This window comes from Pithys albifrons, chromosome 7 (genome assembly GCF_047495875.1).
Source record: "Pithys albifrons albifrons isolate INPA30051 chromosome 7, PitAlb_v1, whole genome shotgun sequence".
In the NCBI taxonomy this organism is placed as follows: domain Eukaryota; kingdom Metazoa; phylum Chordata; class Aves; order Passeriformes; family Thamnophilidae; genus Pithys; species Pithys albifrons.
In genome coordinates this window covers 15,608,477-15,627,023 of record NC_092464.1, presented here as the reverse complement: position 1 = coordinate 15,627,023, position 18,547 = coordinate 15,608,477, and the positions used below count along the sequence as shown (strand labels likewise).

Here is an 18,547-nt window from a genome sequence, read left to right as displayed (position 1 = left end):
TTTAAGCTCTTACAGTTGAGGAAAACTTGACTTGTGGCAGAAGTGGGGACATCCTTCTAGTCCTTTTTCACTTGTCTGTTTCTTCTGCAATGTTTGCAGATCATTCAGTGTTTTATAAGCCTTGCTAGAGAATTTTAGTCGATAATTATCAGGGCATAAGATCTTTGTGTTCCTACTGTGGTTATGATTGTCACCATTCAATACTAGGCATATTAAAGTAGACTCAGGAAATAGTAATAAACAATTTATTTAAAAAGTTACAATTTATAGGAAATGTTATATATAATAATATATTTTAATATATAATATAACAATAGATAAATGTGGTCACTCAAAAGAGATTCTCAGTTTTGGTCTTTAATGGAACTGATAAGTATTATAGGAAGATATGGGTAGGTTATATTGGAATTTGCCACAATAAAATGTGCATAGTTTCTTAGACAGTTATGATTTGCATTTATGGTAGTTTTTCTTTAGTTAATAATTTTCTTTTTTTTTCCCATTCTGAAGTATGCAGCTTCTGATGTTAATAGTGGTATTATTAAATGGAATTTAATTAAAGCTGTGATTGTCATATAGACAGAAATACTGGAACACCTGATCATGTGGGCTCCATCCTGTATCTACTAGTGGTTCATGTACTTATTAAAGGAGCCTTGGATCAGAGCTATAGATGATGTAATTACTGTTCAATTCACTGTATAAGATTTTTTTTCCCCTAGGTCTCTTTGAGAGGCTATTTTGATGTATTCTTTCTGGTTACTATTTGATTTTTTTAACCTAGCAAACTGTTGCAAATGCCTTTTTTTCTTTTCTTTTTTTTCTTTTCTTTTTTTTCCTTGTCTTTAGGAGAGAAGCCATATGAGTGCCCAAACTGCAAGAAACGTTTTTCCCATTCTGGTTCATACAGTTCACACATAAGCAGTAAGAAGTGTATTGGTTTGATGCCAGTGAATGGTCGAGCCCGGTCAGGGCTCAAGATGTCTCAGTGCTCCTCCCCTTCCCTTTCTGCATCACCAGGTAGCCCAGCAAGACCACAGATACGACAAAAGATAGAAAACAAACCTTTGCAAGAGCAGCTTCCTCTTAACCAAATTAAAACTGAACCTGTGGATTATGAATTCAAGCCCATAGTGGTCGCTTCAGGAATTAATTGTTCAACCCCTTTGCAAAATGGGGTTTTTAGTGGTGGTAGCCCATTGCAGGCAACCAGTTCTCCTCAGGGTGTGGTGCAAGCTGTTGTTCTACCAACAGTAGGCCTGGTGTCTCCCATAAGCATCAATTTAAGTGACATTCAAAATGTACTTAAAGTGGCAGTGGATGGTAATGTAATAAGGCAAGTACTGGAAAACAATCATGTTAGTCTTGCATCCAAAGAACAAGAAACAATCAACAATGCATCTGTACAACAACCTGGCCATTCCCTCATTTCAGCTATCAGTCTTCCTTTGGTTGACCAAGATGGGACAACCAAAATTATCATCAACTACAGCTTGGAGCAGCCAAGTCAACTTCAGGTTGTTCCACAGAATCTAAAAAAAGAAAACTCTGTTCCTGCAAATACTTGCAAAAATGAAAAATTGCCAGAAGATCTTACAGTGAAGACTGAGAAAGATAAGAACTTTGAAGGAGAGACCAATGATAGCACTTGTCTTCTTTGTGATGACTGTCCAGGGGATCTTAATGCACTTCAAGAATTAAAGCACTATGAAACAAAAAGTCCTCCTCAGCTTCCCCAGCCCACTGGAACAGAAGCTGAGAAACCCAACTCCCCTGTCCCATCAGAAGCTGGGGAGAACAACTTGTCTCCTGGTCAGCCACCTTTAAAGAACCTTCTATCGCTCCTAAAAGCGTATTATGCATTAAATGCACAACCAAGCGCAGAAGAGCTTTCAAAAATAGCAGATTCAGTAAACCTACCACTGGATGTGGTAAAAAAGTGGTTTGAAAAAATGCAAGCTGGACAAATTTCTGTACCGTCTTCTGGACCATCTTCTCCTGAGCAAGTTAAATTAAGTAGTCCTGCAGATAATGATGATCAAGCAGCAACTGCAAATGTTAGTGAACCGCAGAACAGCACAAACAGCTCACAAAATTCTGTCAGTACAACAAAATCTCAGACTTTACCAGAGGAGTCAACTCTGAATGGTTCACACAGTAGCACGCCATCTGCATCGCCACTCAACCTCTCTTCAGCAAGAAACTCACAGGGTTACACGTACACAACAGAGGGTGTACAAGAAGAGCCACAAATCGAACCTCTTGACCTTTCGCTACCAAAGCAACATGGAGAACTGTTGGAAAGATCTACCATAACTAGTGTTTACCAGAACAGTGTTTATTCTGTCCAAGAAGAACCTTTGAACTTAACTTGTGCAAAAAAGGAACCACAAAAGGACAACAATGTTACAGACTCTGATCCTATTGTAAATGTAATCCCACCAAGTGCCAATCCCATAAATATTGCTATACCTACAGTCACTGCCCAGTTACCTACAATTGTTGCCATTGCTGACCAGAACAGTGTTCCGTGCTTGAGAGCTCTTGCTGCCAATAAGCAAACCATTTTGATTCCACAGGTGGCTTATACATACTCTACTACAGTTAGTCCTGCAGTTCACGAGACCCCACCAAAACATATCCAAGCCAATGGAAATCAGGTACTTTGATCTCCATATTCCTCTACGATGTATGTGTGATGTATTCAATCCATATCCGTGCTGAACTAACAGAAAACTATCAGGACGAGTTAAATAAAAATACAGATACAAGCTATCGGGCTTATTCAACTTGATTGTAAATGGGTAATAGATGTTACTGTTCAGCCCTCTGCAAAGCTAGTTAGCTCAGGCAGCTTGAGTCCAGACTAACAGAAACTGATGTGCATGAACAACTCAGTTCTTCACCATAATTAATCTTCTAGGACATTTAGAGCTCACTATTTTAAAGACAGTCTAATTTTTCTAATTTTCCTGATCAAAAAGCAAAATAAAACCATGGGCTTCTGTCTTTTGCTGGCTTCATATCTATTCTTTTACCATATTGAGAAAATAAACTCTCTGAACTTTTTGTTACTCCTATCATGCTGCTCTGCTCCCTTGACTTGCAGAGTAGCTGAATTCTTCCTACACTGTAATGGCACTTTAAACATAATGCAGATGTATTTTCAATTGAAAGTCAGACAGGTATTTATCTTCTTCTGCCATTGCTTTATCCAGTCCTGCTCCACCCTGGGTACATCCAGGTGGGGTCTAGTACGAGTCAGTCCTCCTGAGAGGCACCTGTACACAGTGAGGTAGGGACAGGACAGAAAAGTGACTGACATAAAGACTGAGCATTTCTAATTGGCTGCTCAGCATTTCATGCAGGTTTCTGTATTGCCGGAGACTGAGGAGCCTTGAAGAGTTACAAGGTTGCTTATACACTAAAGTTGATGAGACAGACACTTGGGGTAGCTAAACATGTACACTCCTGTATTCAGATTTAATAACATATAATAAAATCTACTTGTAGTGATACTGCTGATATCAGTAGAAAATCCTGTGCTTCAGCACTTGAAATGTTTAGAAATAGACAACAATTAGGATATTTTTTAAAATATTTACTAATGAAACATTTGAAGTCCCCAAATTTTGGGGTAAAGTAGTATTTGTGGTAGTTTCATAAGGAAGAAGGTAGTGAAATATGCAAATCTGAATGGTAACTTAAATAGCTTTTTGTGCAAGCTTCAACAAAAAAGTACAATCTTAACTTCATAAAATCTGCAAGGTAGCAAAAGGTTGTTGACCAACATTAGTTAAAAAATGCAGTTAGATGGTGAATTTGGTCTTCAGCTTACTGAGGTACTTTATAGGTCTGTAATCTTTTTCATCCTAACATTGCATTTATTTTATGGGCCCTAAAATATGATGTGCTAGTGTAGTTTCGATCTGGCCAAGAGTCAGATTTGGATGTGATTAAAGCCTGTCCCGGTGAGAATTCTGCATCTGTACAATGGCAGGGACAGCAGAACAGAACAATGCAGTGAAAGATTTTTTTTTGACTGTGGAAGTCCAAACAATTTTGTTTGCTTACTTATGGAATTGAATAACATTGCAGCTTCAGTTTATATGAGTGAATTTTTTTAATTGAACTCAACCTTTTTTGAATTTTTTCTGAAGGATGAAAGGCAAGACACTAGCTCAGAAGGAGTGTCCAATGTAGAAGATCAAAATGATTCTGATTCAACACCCCCAAAGAAAAAAATGAGAAAGACAGAAAATGGGATGTATGCATGTGATTTATGTGACAAAATATTCCAGAAGAGCAGCTCATTATTGAGACATAAGTATGAACACACAGGTATGTACTAGGAAAATATGTTTATGATCATTATTTCTTTAATATTGTGTAACTGATAATTCCAACTGGAATCCAGTTCTTGGACAGTGTAGGAAAGTATAATAGTCCTTCTTATTGCCTGTGCTCAGATTTCTTTAGAAACCCATGTTTTGTATATTTGTTTGACAGAACAGCAGTTCTGTCTCCTTGAAAGACCTAAATCCTAAATATGAAAAGGGAAGTTTTTGCATCTGGCTTATGAATAATCATCTGCAAGCCAAGCCTGTTACCGAGGATGTATTGCTTATAATTTACCTTACCTGGTTATAAATTAAGAAAAATTTAAAATTAAAATATAAATTAGGAAAAAAGGATTGTGTATGTGTTCTGTTCTTTACACGAAAGGCCGTGTATCTATCTGGCATGAAGGATTTTCAAACTGAGCCACATTTGTAATGATCTGAAGTTAACAGCTATTCATTAGGCATAGAATCTAACCCCTAAAGAACACCCTTTTGGCTTTGATTTTTATTTTTAATTTCTCATAGTTGTTTCTCTTGGCTCCAATTGTGGCATATCTTTAGGATTTTATTAACTCTCATTCTCTTATTTCTTCTGTGATATCTTAAAATGAAAATTCTGGTGTTTTAAATTGGTTAGGTGCCAAGTATATGCTGGATTTTGTATTATATATTTCTTTCCTTCTGGCTCTGTATTTCCTCTTCCCCACATCCAGAAAGTAAACTCTTTGGAACTTCTGGCTACGTCCTTGATGCTGCTCTGCTTTCTTGGCTTGCAGAGTAGCTGAATTTTTATATTAGACTAATTATATTTCTACATAATATTGTTTTAATGTTACCTCTCATATAGAATTGAAAAGATAACAAATTCCCTTTTGTCTTACTACTTGATCAAGTTTCTCAAGTTATATGCATTAAGACTATCTCATTTCATACCTTTCTTGTCCTGAGACTCTTTTAACTCCTTCTTTTCCTAACTCAATTGTTCTTTCCATTGCAGTTTTAAGTTAAATGAAGTGTTCAAATCACAGAATCATTTAGGTTGGAATAGACCTTTAAGACCATTGATGTCCACCATTAACCCAGCACTGCCCAGTCCCAAAAGTGCCACATCTACATGTCTGCAGGGATGGTGACTAAACCCCTTTCCTGGGCAGCCTGTTCAGTGCTTGGTAACCCTCTTAGTGAATGAATTTTTCCTAATATCCAACATAAACCTCCCCAGGCACAACTTGAGGCCATTTCCTCTCGTCCTATCATTTGTTACTTTGGCAGAGAGACCAACACCCACCTCGCTGCTTGTTTGACATAAGGGGACACGGATGTGCTGATAATTTGTGTAGTGTGACCAAAAAAATGCCGACTTATTGTCTTTATCTTTTCTGTCTGGGCTAAGACTGCAAAGTTGTTTTGTGTAATGACTTAGAAAGCTGAATTCAAAATAACATTACTAGACTCCTGATAGATTTATGAGAGTCTCTAAAAAGAAGACAAAGTAGAAAGCTGGAAAACAGAGCAGAAAACAAACTGACTGAAACAACGAGGATTTTTCATGTCAATACATGTGTGGTCAGCAAGTTTTGTACATTAAATATTCACCTGTGTCAACCTAGATTTTAGATTATTTTTCTCTTTACCTGTAACATGGAAGAAGGACCCAAAAACCAACATAAAAGCTTAGTTGATTTCAAATTACCATCAATATAGAAAAGTTAAAATGTTTTTGAGTTGAACTAGTTTACTGCCAGAAAATTGTCTCCTTTCTGATTTATATTTGCACTTTTTTGTGCTAAAAGTTACATCGGAGAATCTGTTTGTCCTTCTATGATCAGTTTTGCTATAAAGAATTATAAATTATCCTTGTAATTGTGTAAATGTGCCCTTACACCCTTTGAGTCCTTTGGGCTCCGGTGAGAAACTCAGGCTGAGAATGCATGGAGTAGAACATCTTGTTAAATAAAATTTAATCATTGTTGGTAATATGTTTGCCAACAGCCTTTTACAGTGAAAACAACAGTGTACATGTTTAGAACTGCAGCTACAAGGTGTGCAATTTTTTGTGCTTTGTTTTGTAGGTAAAAGACCTCACGAGTGTGGAATCTGTACAAAAGCATTTAAACACAAACACCATTTGATCGAACACATGCGACTGCACTCTGGGGAAAAACCCTACCAATGTGACAAATGTGGAAAGCGCTTTTCACACTCGGGGTCTTACTCTCAGCACATGAATCATCGCTACTCCTACTGCAAAAGAGAGACAGAGGAGCGGGACAGCACGGAACAGGAGGAGCCAGGCCCGGAGGTGCTGAGCAGTGAGCACGTGGCTGTCAGGGCATCTCCATCGCAGATCGACTCAGATGAGAGGGAGAGTCTAACCAGGGAAGAAGAGGAATACAGTGAAAAAGAGGAAGAGGAGGAAGAAGAAAAAGATATAGAAGGACTTCAGGAAGAAAAAGAATGTAGGGAACTGCAAGAAGTAGAGGATGAAGAAGTAGAAGAGGAAGAAGGGAAAATTGAAGGTAACAAGAACGATGAAGCTGTAAATCAAGCAAGCAATGCAGAACCAGAAGTTATACAAAGTAATGGGCAGGTGTCCGAAGAAAATAACAAATAAAGCTTAAATGCTAGGGTTTTTCTATAAGGAAAAAAAAATTGGTAATGAAGTTCGTTCTATATTATACGTGCTTTTCATGGAAACACAGTAGCCTGCATACTGTGATTTCTGTTCACTACTGTGTAAAAAAATATATATATTAAAAAAATGAAAAGAAAAAAAAAAAGAAATCCAGGTGTGCCTGAACCTCAAACTTAGTAATTTTTCACAGTTTTCAAAGTTAGGAACAAGTTTATAACATGAAGCAGATTAGAAAAATACAGTGACTCTGGAAGCAAAGATTTAACAGGTTGTAGGAAGCCTGATTTATTAGACAAGCATCTGGCATTGTTTGTTTTATCAGTATTAATTTTCATTCTTAAGTTGATTAATTTTTAAACTGTACAATTGGGAGAGATTTATATGATTTTTTTTATGGTAAAACATTTCCTAAATCCGCTTCAGTATTTTGTTATGTTTTAAAATGTGAGAACTTCTGCACTACAAAATTCCCTTTTGCAGAGACCTGTAATGCAGTTGCAAACAGTGCTTGGCTACCTTTGTAAATTCAACCTAGAAGGTAGCAGTTTATGACATTAGATGTTGTAGTAGAGCATATTATCATTTAAAGTGTATTGTTAGCCTTAAGAAAGCAGATGATAGAAGAACTGAAGTTTCTTACTCATGTGGTTAAAAATGTAGTTGAGAAGATTGTCGTTGAGTTCTGATTGCAGGGACTAACAGTGTTAATACTGGTAAGGACAGGAAAGTCGTCAAAAACAGTGTTTGTAATTGTGTTTTGAGTATGTAGTAACAATATGAAGGATATGATATGAAGCTTTGTATCTCCTTGGCCTTATGCAAGACCTGTGTGCTGTAAGTGCCATTTATCAGTATTACAAAGGCTCTAAGCAGCCTTTATCCAATGTGTGGCCTACAATAACTAGCATTTGTTGATTTGTATCAAACTTCTAAATTATACATGGGGAAAAAAACACTCAGCCATCAGAGAAGTAAAAACACTGGTATATTTCATTATTTAATTGTTTGGTGGTATTTTTGGGTTAATACCTGACTTGCAGAATTTCTCTACAATAATTACAAGGGAAATTTTCTAATCTGCTTTATTGCTTTATTGGTTTACTTTAATTTCAGACACATACATGACATGTTATCTGGCTCATAAGTATTTTCAAATGTTAGTTATTATGGACCCCATTTATTAACAATGTTAGCTGATTTTTACCTATCAGTATTATTTTATTTCTTTTAGTTTATAGCTCTGTGCAACATTTTGTACTGTATGTCTTCAAACCTGGCAGTATTAATACCCTTCTTACTGACATATGTACCTTTTTAGTTTTAGAAAACTTTTATATTTATGTGTCTTATTTTTATATTTCTTTATTTATTACACAGTGTAGTGTATAATACTGTAGTTTGTATTAATACAATAATATATTTTAGTATGAAAATTTGGAAAGTTGATAAGATTTAAAGTAGAGATGCAATCGGTTCTCTTGCATTGAGATTTGATTTAACAGTGTTATGTTAACATTTATACTTGCCTTGGACTGTAGAACAGAAGAATTAAAATGGGAATGTATTAATTTTACAATTGCAATCAATTCATTTTACCTTTACCCAGTTTTTAATATAAAGCTCTTAAATTTTGAAATTCACTGTGTGACTAATAGCATGATGCTCTGCAGTTTTCTTAAGAGATTAGTCTAACCATAAAACTCTCATTTCCTTAGTAAGCCAAATTAGAATAATCTTATAAACAGTGTTGGGAACAATGTTTAACATTTTTGTGCCAATTTGTTCCTGTATTCATGTATGTATGTTACAAATCTGAAACTTCATTTTTAAGTTCCTTGTTACATCACGGTCATTTTCTAGTTTTTTACCAGACTCCCCATCTCACAATAAAATGCGTCAACAAGTCTGACTTACTGTCATTATTGTAGTAATTTAGAAAGTGGGTTTAAATTCTTTCTATGAGTTACTCAGACACAGTTCCTGCTTCAGTGCCAATACTCATTTTCAGTTGTACGTATGGAGCACAGGAGTGCAGGAAAGATGGGACTGTGCAGGCACAGGGACTGCTAAAGGTGGGGCTGTGCAGGCACAGGGACTGCTGCATAAGTATGTTGATTTGCCAGTGTTAGGAGAACATCTGAGTTTTCAAAACAAACCATGTGGGTTTGTCTTTTTTTTTCCATATCTATCTTATATACTGTTTATGCTCTCTTTTGATAAGACTGGTTTTAAATGAAGTCAGGCTGTAACTGTTTTCTTGACTCAGCAATAAGGTACTTGTCTGTGAAAAGATTGATGTATATATTGCTGTTGAACTTTCCAAAGATACAGTGCCATTACAGATAAATCATTTCAGCAATGTAAGTACAAAGGCTTCAAAGTTGTATTACATATGCATGTTTACAATGCTTTGCCATTTAAGCAAAGTTCTGTTCTTTAATGATCTCTAAAATGGGATTTCAGTTGCTAATTTGCAGGATTTTTTTACATAACCATCATGTGCTTTTTTTGTATTTACATACTCAAGTTTTGGATAATTTTCAATCTTGTCATCTCAGCATACAAAAGATTTATTCCATATATTGTTTTACTTTATCTGCATTTTGCTTTACAGTATACCAATATTGCACTTCTAAGTGGAGTAAGCTCATAGCTCAATAGTGTCACTGAAGTAAATAGGAGACAAGTGTTTTGAAAAATATAACCATTTATATTGCATCAATAATATTGCCTTGTCATTATTATCATACCAGAACTAATCAGAATTTCTCACAGGTAAAACTGTCTCTGCTGTGTTCTAGGTGATGAAATGCACTTTTTTGAAACTATGTTAAGATTTTTTCATATTTTTTATATTCCAAGATGACTGTGGTAATAAACCCAGTGAGACATTTGTTGAAATGGAAACATTTTGCTGTCTTTAGTATTAGAAGAAAGAATTTTAATAAACACAAGTTTACTCACAGAAGTGACTGCTGAATGTGAAAGGCCAGTAACTTGAATAGAGAGCAAAGTCCGAGCAGTTTTGATTCAGGAAATATCACTGGTTTGGAGAAGAAAATTTATATTAATTACTTAGACCATGAAACCGTTATTAATGTTTTTATCTTCAAAAATAGATCTGTGTATTGAATTTTACATCTATTAAGCTCAGAGGTGTCTCTGATGTTTGTGACCTTGTAACATCATTTATTATCTCTTTGAAAAATGCAAAAGCCATGCTGTATCTTCATTTAGCTGAGTAAACTCATCTGGAACCCAGAGGTGCTTGGAAGATGTGATGCAGCCCCTTCAGTGAGATGCCTGCAGTGCAGGTGGCTGCGTGGTGTGGAGATGCCCAGGCAGCCCTGGAGGAGTCCAAACCCACGGTACCAGCAGCAGTCCAGCTGTGGCCATGTGGATCTTCTCTCTACATTAATGGTAAAGCAGTTTAAAGTGCAGCAAGTCACACACAGAAAAATGAAAGCAAAAGTGTAAAAACCCTTTGCGTTCTCTCCTTCAGAGCTAAATAAAATGTGCCAAAGAGCAGGAAACATGGAATGTGTAGTTTTGATGAAACTCCACTGTCCTGTGACCTGCTCTTCAGTCAGAAGATGACAAGTCCATCAGTTGCCCTGTGAGCCCAGGCTGGTATCTGTGCCTGCCTCTTCCTCAGGCTCACCATGCCTGGCTCATGTTAGCACAGCAGTCAGGGACAGGCACCAGTCCAGCCTGGCAGAAAGGAAAGCATCCTTGGAATGCAGCATGGGAAAAGCACTGCTGTGCCTGATGTGATGGTTTCTTTTCTACTACTGACCCATCTCATGACTATAACACATTGCTGTTTCAAAATTAGTTGCAGTTGTAAAATTGTGACAGTGGTACATCCTCTTTCATAAAGTATTATGAAAATAGGAAAATACTACAAAGTAACTATAGGAAGAATGTTACAGAAGAAAATAATAAGTTTAATGCCCTGGGATGAGGAATAGCCTTACAAGATCCTGAGCTAATAGGAGTTTCCAAGATCCTGAGCTAATAGGAGTAGAAAGACAGGCTTAAGGCTACAGAGAAAAGCAGGAGATACCTTGAGGAGCAGTAACTGCTTCTTTCAGTAATATTTGTGTGGCATCCCAGTCATGATTCTAGCAGCATTCTCAAATTCTCCATAGCAGCATCACTGTTACTTGCTGTTTTTCTGGAGCAGCCTGTCCATATCTGTAATTGGTAACAGCAATAATCAGCAATGTTGTATGCATGAGCTTAAAAGAATTGTTTTGACTTACAAATAATCAAATAAATTAATGGATACTAAAGAAACAAATGAGGAAGTTCTGTTACTTTGGCTAATCTCAGGCTGACTGTGTGTTTCAATAAATAACCTAAATTTTAGTAGAAGAATAATGCACCATGGCATATTATCCCAGAATATAACATAGTTACCATGAAAGGCTCTATTTTTCAGACTGAAAAGTGCTTCAACTGGCAACAAGTTTTGTGCTCACACTCTTAAGTAAAAATATTCTAATACAATTATTGCCAGTAAATCCAAGATCACTGTCTATATCAGCACTTTACTGATGTTTGTGCTGGCAAAGTGTACCTGGGATGGTGGTGGCCACCAGACTGAGTGGCAATTTGAAAGCAAAGCCATTTACAAGAGAGGAAATACGACACTGCTAAAAACATAGGTTTTGCCACAGCAAAATGCTGCACTGGGGCTTTTGTCATCAAAGCAATGAAAGATCAGGAGTTCACACTCCAACAGAGAAGTCTGTAACAGAGAAATGAGAATACTTTGAGGGTACTGAAGACCATTAGCGGTGAAGGTAGTGGTTTGAGGATAAGAAAAGTCCATTTTGGTCCTGGAGGATGTAGTGAAGATGGGTGATGGCTTTTGAGCAGAGAAATAGAGAGGAAAGCTTAATCCGCACTGGCCTGAGCACTTCTTCAGAGTGTGTTCTTTTTAGTGTATTTACTACCAGTAAGTCTGCACACAATTCTCCACTTGGACAGAGGTTTTGTTGCATGTTTTGCAGCTTGTATTCTGATACTTAAGCAAAAAAGTACTTTTTACCTCTTTGCTTAGCAGAATAGCTTGTTTAATTATCACTACAATAATCTGTAAATTTCTTGGTGGAAATTCAATATTAGAGTAACTTTCACATCTGTACTATGTCATTTATTGTTCATGTTTTTCTTAGACAGTTGTTTTAATGATATTTGCGTAGTCTGATTATTACGAAAGAAAAAAGCACATAAAGGTGTGATGATCAAATTAACTCTTAAAAGTGATGAAATATTTACAACTTTTGTTTTATCCCTCTGCACTTTGAAGGTCACTAATCTCTCCCACAGTCATCTTAATGTATTATGCCTATCATGCAGACTGAATATGTGTTGTCTCTAGGGGAAACGATATATTTCATTGCTTCACAAGAAAAATCTGCTTGTTTTTTTAAAAAATGTGGTTAGAATATAAACTGATAGTTGAGATTAAACATGAAATTTTCTGATGTCAGGAGCACTTTTGTGGCAGAGTTTTTCCTAGTAGCCAAGTGTGGAAGTCGTGTGATATTAATCTACAACTAGGTAAAGTTCTCCAAGGGCTTACTGCTACATTAGCAGATCCCCCAAAAAGATCTTTAAAAATTATGAGGACAATCAGAAGTGAACTTTAGAATAAATATATTGAGAATGCTATTCTGATCTTTCTTTTGGTTTTCTGGTGAGTCTCAAGTTCTCTGATTCTGCTTTTAGATTTCAACACCTGTATTGGGGACTGTCCTTGGGTTTTGCTCACTTTTGTGTAGACTAGGGTTTGTGTAATAATGGATTTGCGTTGTGTGTTCATTCAGGAATTAAGGGGATATGTTATTAAATGCAAAAAACCCTGAAACATGCCCACTAACTTGGTGCCATTCCTGCTGAACTTATGCTCCTGTTCTCCTTGGAAAGCCTTCCTGCTTTTAGCATACTGTGGACCGACAGAAAGGCCACAAGTCTGACAGCACTTAATATGGCGGAGTCCTGTTTCCATCTCTTACTTCTCAGCTGTTCTCTCCTTAGGCCAAATCCTGCCATGACTGGTGATGAACATCACCAGAACCCTTGATGAGTCTGCAACGCTTTCTACCGTTTTAATGACAGGTAAGCTATTGCAAAGATATAGCAGGAGCATTTTCCTCTTTTGGTGTCCAAAATCTGTTGGACCAAGTTGTTCAGGAAATGAGTTAATTGGAAAATCATGCAAAATCCTGAAATTAACAAGCACTTCCAACAGCTTTGAAAGGCTATGTCACTGTACTCAAAAGGGTTCTTGGAATTCTGCTTCCTCCTCAATCAAGTCAATCCAATAATAGGAAAACATCTCTGTGGACAGTAGTCCTCAACTTCTTCTGGCTGTGTGTAATGCTGTCACTGGTCATCTGCAAACCAGGAGCTGAGCAGCTGTTTGACCAGTACAGACTCTGAGTCCTTGTAAGCAGTAAGTGTCAGAGTGAGGGGTAGGAAGATGCAACTCAGAGGATCAGAGCTGATTGTCCTGCCAGCAGCACTTTCCCATGAGCTGCTGGGGCTGCTGCTGGCCAGGCAGTGTCTGAAGTGGTCACAGTCACAGCCTGACCTGGGTAAATGATTTCAGCTGCGATTGTAGAGATAAGGAGGGCTTCCATCAAGACAAGCTGACTAAGTTGACCTCTAAACAGCCTTTTTCCCCCCTGTTTAAACATCTTCAAAGGCCTCTAGCCAGAGTGAGCAACCATACTTTGGAGGACCTGCTGGCCTGCATCACCTAAGCCCAGAGAAAAGCCACCCCTCAGTCTCTAAATTGCAAATGCCTGAGTAGTGATTCATGTGTCCCCAAAAGATGGCATTGTCTTTAAAATCCTCTTTCCATCTTTTTAATCAGGCTTCTTCCTACTGGCATTCTGGTCTCCCAGACAATCTGTTGTGTCAAGTACTCTTAAAGGTCCTGAAGCTTAGTGACAGGTACTCAATAAACCAAGGAACAAGGAATTCTAGTACTTGCACTTGTGGTGAGTGTTATCACCATTTTTGTATCTTTTCCAACCCTGATTATGAGTTTTCCTGTCTTAGGAGAAAAAAAAAACAAAAGCAAACTGATAGAAATAAATGCTGAATGGTAGCATAATTTCCACAGGGTTATTCAGGCAGAGTTGGGAACAGAACTGAGGACTCTAATGGGAAAGCCTTCTGCCTTTTACTTTAGCATGCAGCTTGTTTTGACGAGTATGGCAAATGGAGCCTTTCTGTGATTTTCAGCAGGACAGGGAGGCTCAGCCTTTAGCAGCTACCCTACTTGACTAAATTATCCTCTTACACTGCAGTCAGAGGCCAGTTCTTCAGCTCAACCAACAGTTTCAGACTTTGTATACAATAAAAGTATCCAGTTCAGGGCCAGCAGATGCCAAAAAAGTGCTGATGGGACATTTGGCTCGGTGGTCAGTTGCCACTAGCAATTTCCTTCCAGAGATGTTCCCAGAAACCAGTAGTATTTGTGTCTTACTGCTCCCTGCATAAACTGCTGCTGGGATGCTGCTGTAAGTGAAGCAGTGAGGATGTTGTCATTCTGGGAGGAGCTCAGGTTCTGCTGGTGGCTGTTATTGAGGGGAAAGCTTTGCTGTTTTCTAGAGCTCCTGCTGGCCCAATACATTATCTGGTTCCTTGCAAGGTTTTTTGTGAAGGCCTCCTGTCAGGGACATGGGGTTTGGGTCTCAGTGGCTCCCCAGTGGAGGATCCTCCTCAATCCTCAGGGGAATGGAGAGGAAAAATCATGTCAATGCAGTAAATTGCGTGTATGTTTAAAAATACAAATTGTTCCATCCTTCTTTACAGAAAATGCTCAACTCATGATTACTTATGTCAGTGAAACCATTGTAGGATCTGCTTTTTCTCCTTTGCTATTAAAGTATTCTGATTTTTTTTAACATCAAAGAAAACAGAAACTTAATTCCTGCTTTACTGTAGTTTATTTAACATAGTTCTTAACTGTTGCCTGACTATCTGTGTTTAAGAACAGTGCTGCATTACTTACTCTCTGGTAATAGAAATATATTTGGTTCAAGGAACTCTGAACCTTTCAGCTCACTGCATCTAAAACCAATCAAAAATAGCTGGAGAATCTGATGTAAAGAATTGCAAATATTTCCTGACCAGAACCATCTATAGGTCAGAGACTATGTATGTTTCTGCTTTTTTAAGTTGTATATTCAAAACCATTCTTCAGGTCCCTCTGCTGCTCCTCCTGCTAGCCAGTTGCTCTCAGTTTTGCCCCATAGGCCAAATCCACCCAAACACTTGTGCACCCCCTGCCATTGCTGTAGGTAAATACAGTTCTAAGGCTGTGGCCGTGCTCCAGTGACTGTCTCTACTGCTGGAAAAGCAAAGACTTGAGAACACCAGAACAGGAGGCAGCCTGGCTTCATTGTTGCAGCAGAACTGCCTTGTATAGTCAACCAGACCATTGCACCATAGTCTGGTCACAGACATCCTTCTAAGCACAAATTTTAAATTTCTGTGGGATTTGTCATGGTTAATACCTTTGTATTTCACAAATTAGTTTTTCCTGTAATTACACTAAATTAGCTGTCTTGTGTAACTTCTGAAATGCATTTTGCCCACCTTCCTACTTCGTTGTTTAAGGCAAGTTTTGTTACCTGATGTGGAGTTTGCTGAGTGAGTGCTGATACCCAGTTCTTGTGGAAAGCAGTCTTTGCTCGCCCACAAGCTGCATGTTAACTGTCAGTGTCCTGCAGCATGTGGAGATGCTCTGTTGAATGATCAGTGGTGACAAGGAGTGGGAAAATGCTGCTGTATCATCTCTGAGGTGCAGGATAATTATAATTCTCAGCCCCAAAATGGCAGCAATAAATTAAAGATCTTTGTAAAATATTATTCCCTTGCTATAAATCTCAGGTAACCACCTACCTTGGTTTTGGCCTTGATCTCCTAAGCAGTGGTGTTTGTGAGTGTGCTGTGTGTCCCCTTCTCTCATCTTACATTTTGACCTGATGAGTATGTCTGCCCCATTGTGACAGAAAAGGTGATGTGAAATCCTTGCATGACTTGTGGATCTTGGCTGCCTAGGGCAGAGAACCAAACTAATGTCCTTGCTAGGCAAATACAGATATTGCCTCATCCTTTACTATCCTAAGTGCAGTTCTGAACCATCCCCAGCATGTGCTACTGCATGTCCAGCAAAGAGAGGTAGGGAAGGTGATAATGACTTTCATTAGTTCAGTTGCCCTCTTGTTAATGCTGTTACTTGAGAAGACAAAAAAGAAAAAAACCCAAAACATGAAAGAGCAAGCATGAATGTCTAATTAGTAATTTACTATTGCACTGTCTTTAAATAGGAGACTTGAATCATGGTCCCAAACTACAGTGTCTGGCCATTATCCACATGGGACACTGCCAACAGGACTGACACCCTCATCTCCATCACAGGCTAAGGATCATGTTCATTTGTTCACTCTTCAGCCAAACAAATAGGAAATTTTGCCATGCAAAGTAGAACTAGCCCAGCAATACAGTCTTTGTCTTTAATGGGGGCCAGGACAGAGCATGCTGCCTTGGAGCCTCCTTGTTTCCATGGAAAAACTGAGCCCAAGTTTCATATGTCCCTCATGAGTGCCGTAACATGGATGTAATCATGGATTATCCTGTTATTCCCACACCAGTGTGTAGCTCAGTCCAAATGGTTTAACTGGGTTTAAGCCTGTTTCACCAGCTCCCCAAGGGGCACAGGTGAGGGAAGAGCCGGTCTGTGGGTTCTGATGGATTAGTCACAGTCAGCACACTGATGCTGGTGCCCTGCTGGGAATGCCGGAACCAGATGTTTAAACCTCCTGAGAACTGTATTTCCAAACTCTGAGCCTGCAATTTAGCAACCATGGCAGTCTGTGACTGTTGCTGCTGCTGGGAGGGAGAATCCATCCTTTTCTCATCCTCTGCCCTCTCCCAGGCTGGTACAGCCCCATCAGGACTGATCCTTAACAAGTAACAAGTAACCAGCCATTTTTCCTGGGTTATTTTTCAGCTGAATCAGTTCACCAAGTAACACCAAATCTCTTACCAGACTAAGAGAAAGGAATGATGGGGTGTGGATTTTTTCCTTTTACACTGATGCAAAGCAGGCACCAAACATGTTCTGAAATGTTCTCCACTTTAATTTAAAGCTGCTTTGCCAAATAGCAACAACCTGTGCAGTTTATTTGGCTAAGACACATGTCCCAGTATCAGTGTTGGGAAACAATTTAGGAAAGATCCTCTCATTGCTGTCAGTAGGAGTAACAGCTCACAGTTAGACTGCTGTGTTTGCTCTGCTTTTAATATTGCACTGACACTGGTTACTCTGAAATGCTGTGTAAGTAAGCAGAGTCATGTAAATTAACTTCTTAGTTCCTTGTGACTGCACAGACTTACAGCCATTGCTAAAAACTTCATTTATTTTGTGATACATGCAGATAATTTTTGTTTTGAGCTAAGAACCACTTCCTGTGCTAGTTGACTTAAAATAGTGCTTCCCCACTCTCCCACTCCTATGTCTGTGCTTTGCATGCTGCTGCTTTTGATAAAAATATACAGTCTGGATGACAGGTATTCTACTCCTCTGGGTTTACTCTACCCATCACAGTGTTTCTGTGTGTTCTGGTAGGTACCAGAGTGAAGCAAAAAAGGATGTAGCTTAAGATTGTACTGAAGGCCAAAAACTGCAGTAAATGGCAAAGGTGAGCATAAACCCCAGCAAGAGTGGGCTGCTGGCAGTGTGACATGTTCTCTGCAAAGTCACAGGGCTGCTTTGCTCTGGGCTGCTGAGTTATTGTCAGTGTTAGGAAATGGCCTTTGCCCCATTGCATCAACCTCTCTTTTTCACTTTCAAGCTGTTACATGAGCAGAGGACACAATTAGCTCTATTAGTCACTTAGCTGATTCAAAATCTGAATGAGCTGGATTTTCCCTCGCTTATAAATGAGGCACTGGCAGCAGGATGTCATCACACTGAAACTGCAGGCTACACATAGGAAAGAACTTGAGAGCTGACCCTGGAATAAAGTCCAGAGATCTCTGCTGGGAAGCTATACAGTGCAAAGGGAAAATTGAGTGCACCAAAATGTGATGCAAATCTGCAAACCCTGCTAAAAATGTGGAAGAAGGGGCAGGCTAACCAGGCAGAGAGATGGGACAAACGGGCCCATGAAGACTGGAGCTCCTGAGGACTTGGAACAAGGTGTCTAGTTACTTTGATTAATTTTGTGGTCCCTGCCCGTGGTTATCCTCCAGTTCATGCTGGAAACTGAGTCTGGCACATGCAGGGTAGGAAGAGTATGTTGTGCCTTTTATGCACCAAAATATACCATTTGTTTTATATTTTTATGTTATTGCTCAATATTTATTTGTAAAAGTAAAGAGCTTGCTTCAATTTCAAATATTATGAGAAAAACACTCTAAAGAATTACTTCAGTATGTACTTTACCTGCTTGTTACTGCAGTCAGGTGGGAACCGTTCATGTGCAAGTAGACTGCAGACCTGAAAGCCTTTTTTTCTTCATAAGTCACCTTCTCTGAG

General features: G+C 38.5%; 1 protein-coding gene across 4 annotated transcripts in view; it reads left to right on the top strand.

Moving 5' to 3' along the window:
- Nucleotides 1–7,123, top strand: part of ZEB1 (zinc finger E-box binding homeobox 1) — a 119,312-nt gene extending 112,189 nt beyond the window's left edge. For all 4 annotated transcript variants that reach the window (XM_071559961.1, XM_071559960.1, XM_071559962.1 and 1 more), the window contains 3 exons: nucleotides 850–2,660; nucleotides 4,161–4,341; nucleotides 6,416–7,123. In XM_071559961.1, coding sequence (XP_071416062.1) covers nucleotides 850–2,660; nucleotides 4,161–4,341; nucleotides 6,416–6,957 — 2,534 coding nt within the window. In that variant the 3' untranslated portion in view covers nucleotides 6,958–7,123. The remainder of the gene's footprint in view (nucleotides 1–849; nucleotides 2,661–4,160; nucleotides 4,342–6,415) is intronic.
- Nucleotides 7,124–18,547: the final 11,424 nt, after the last annotated feature.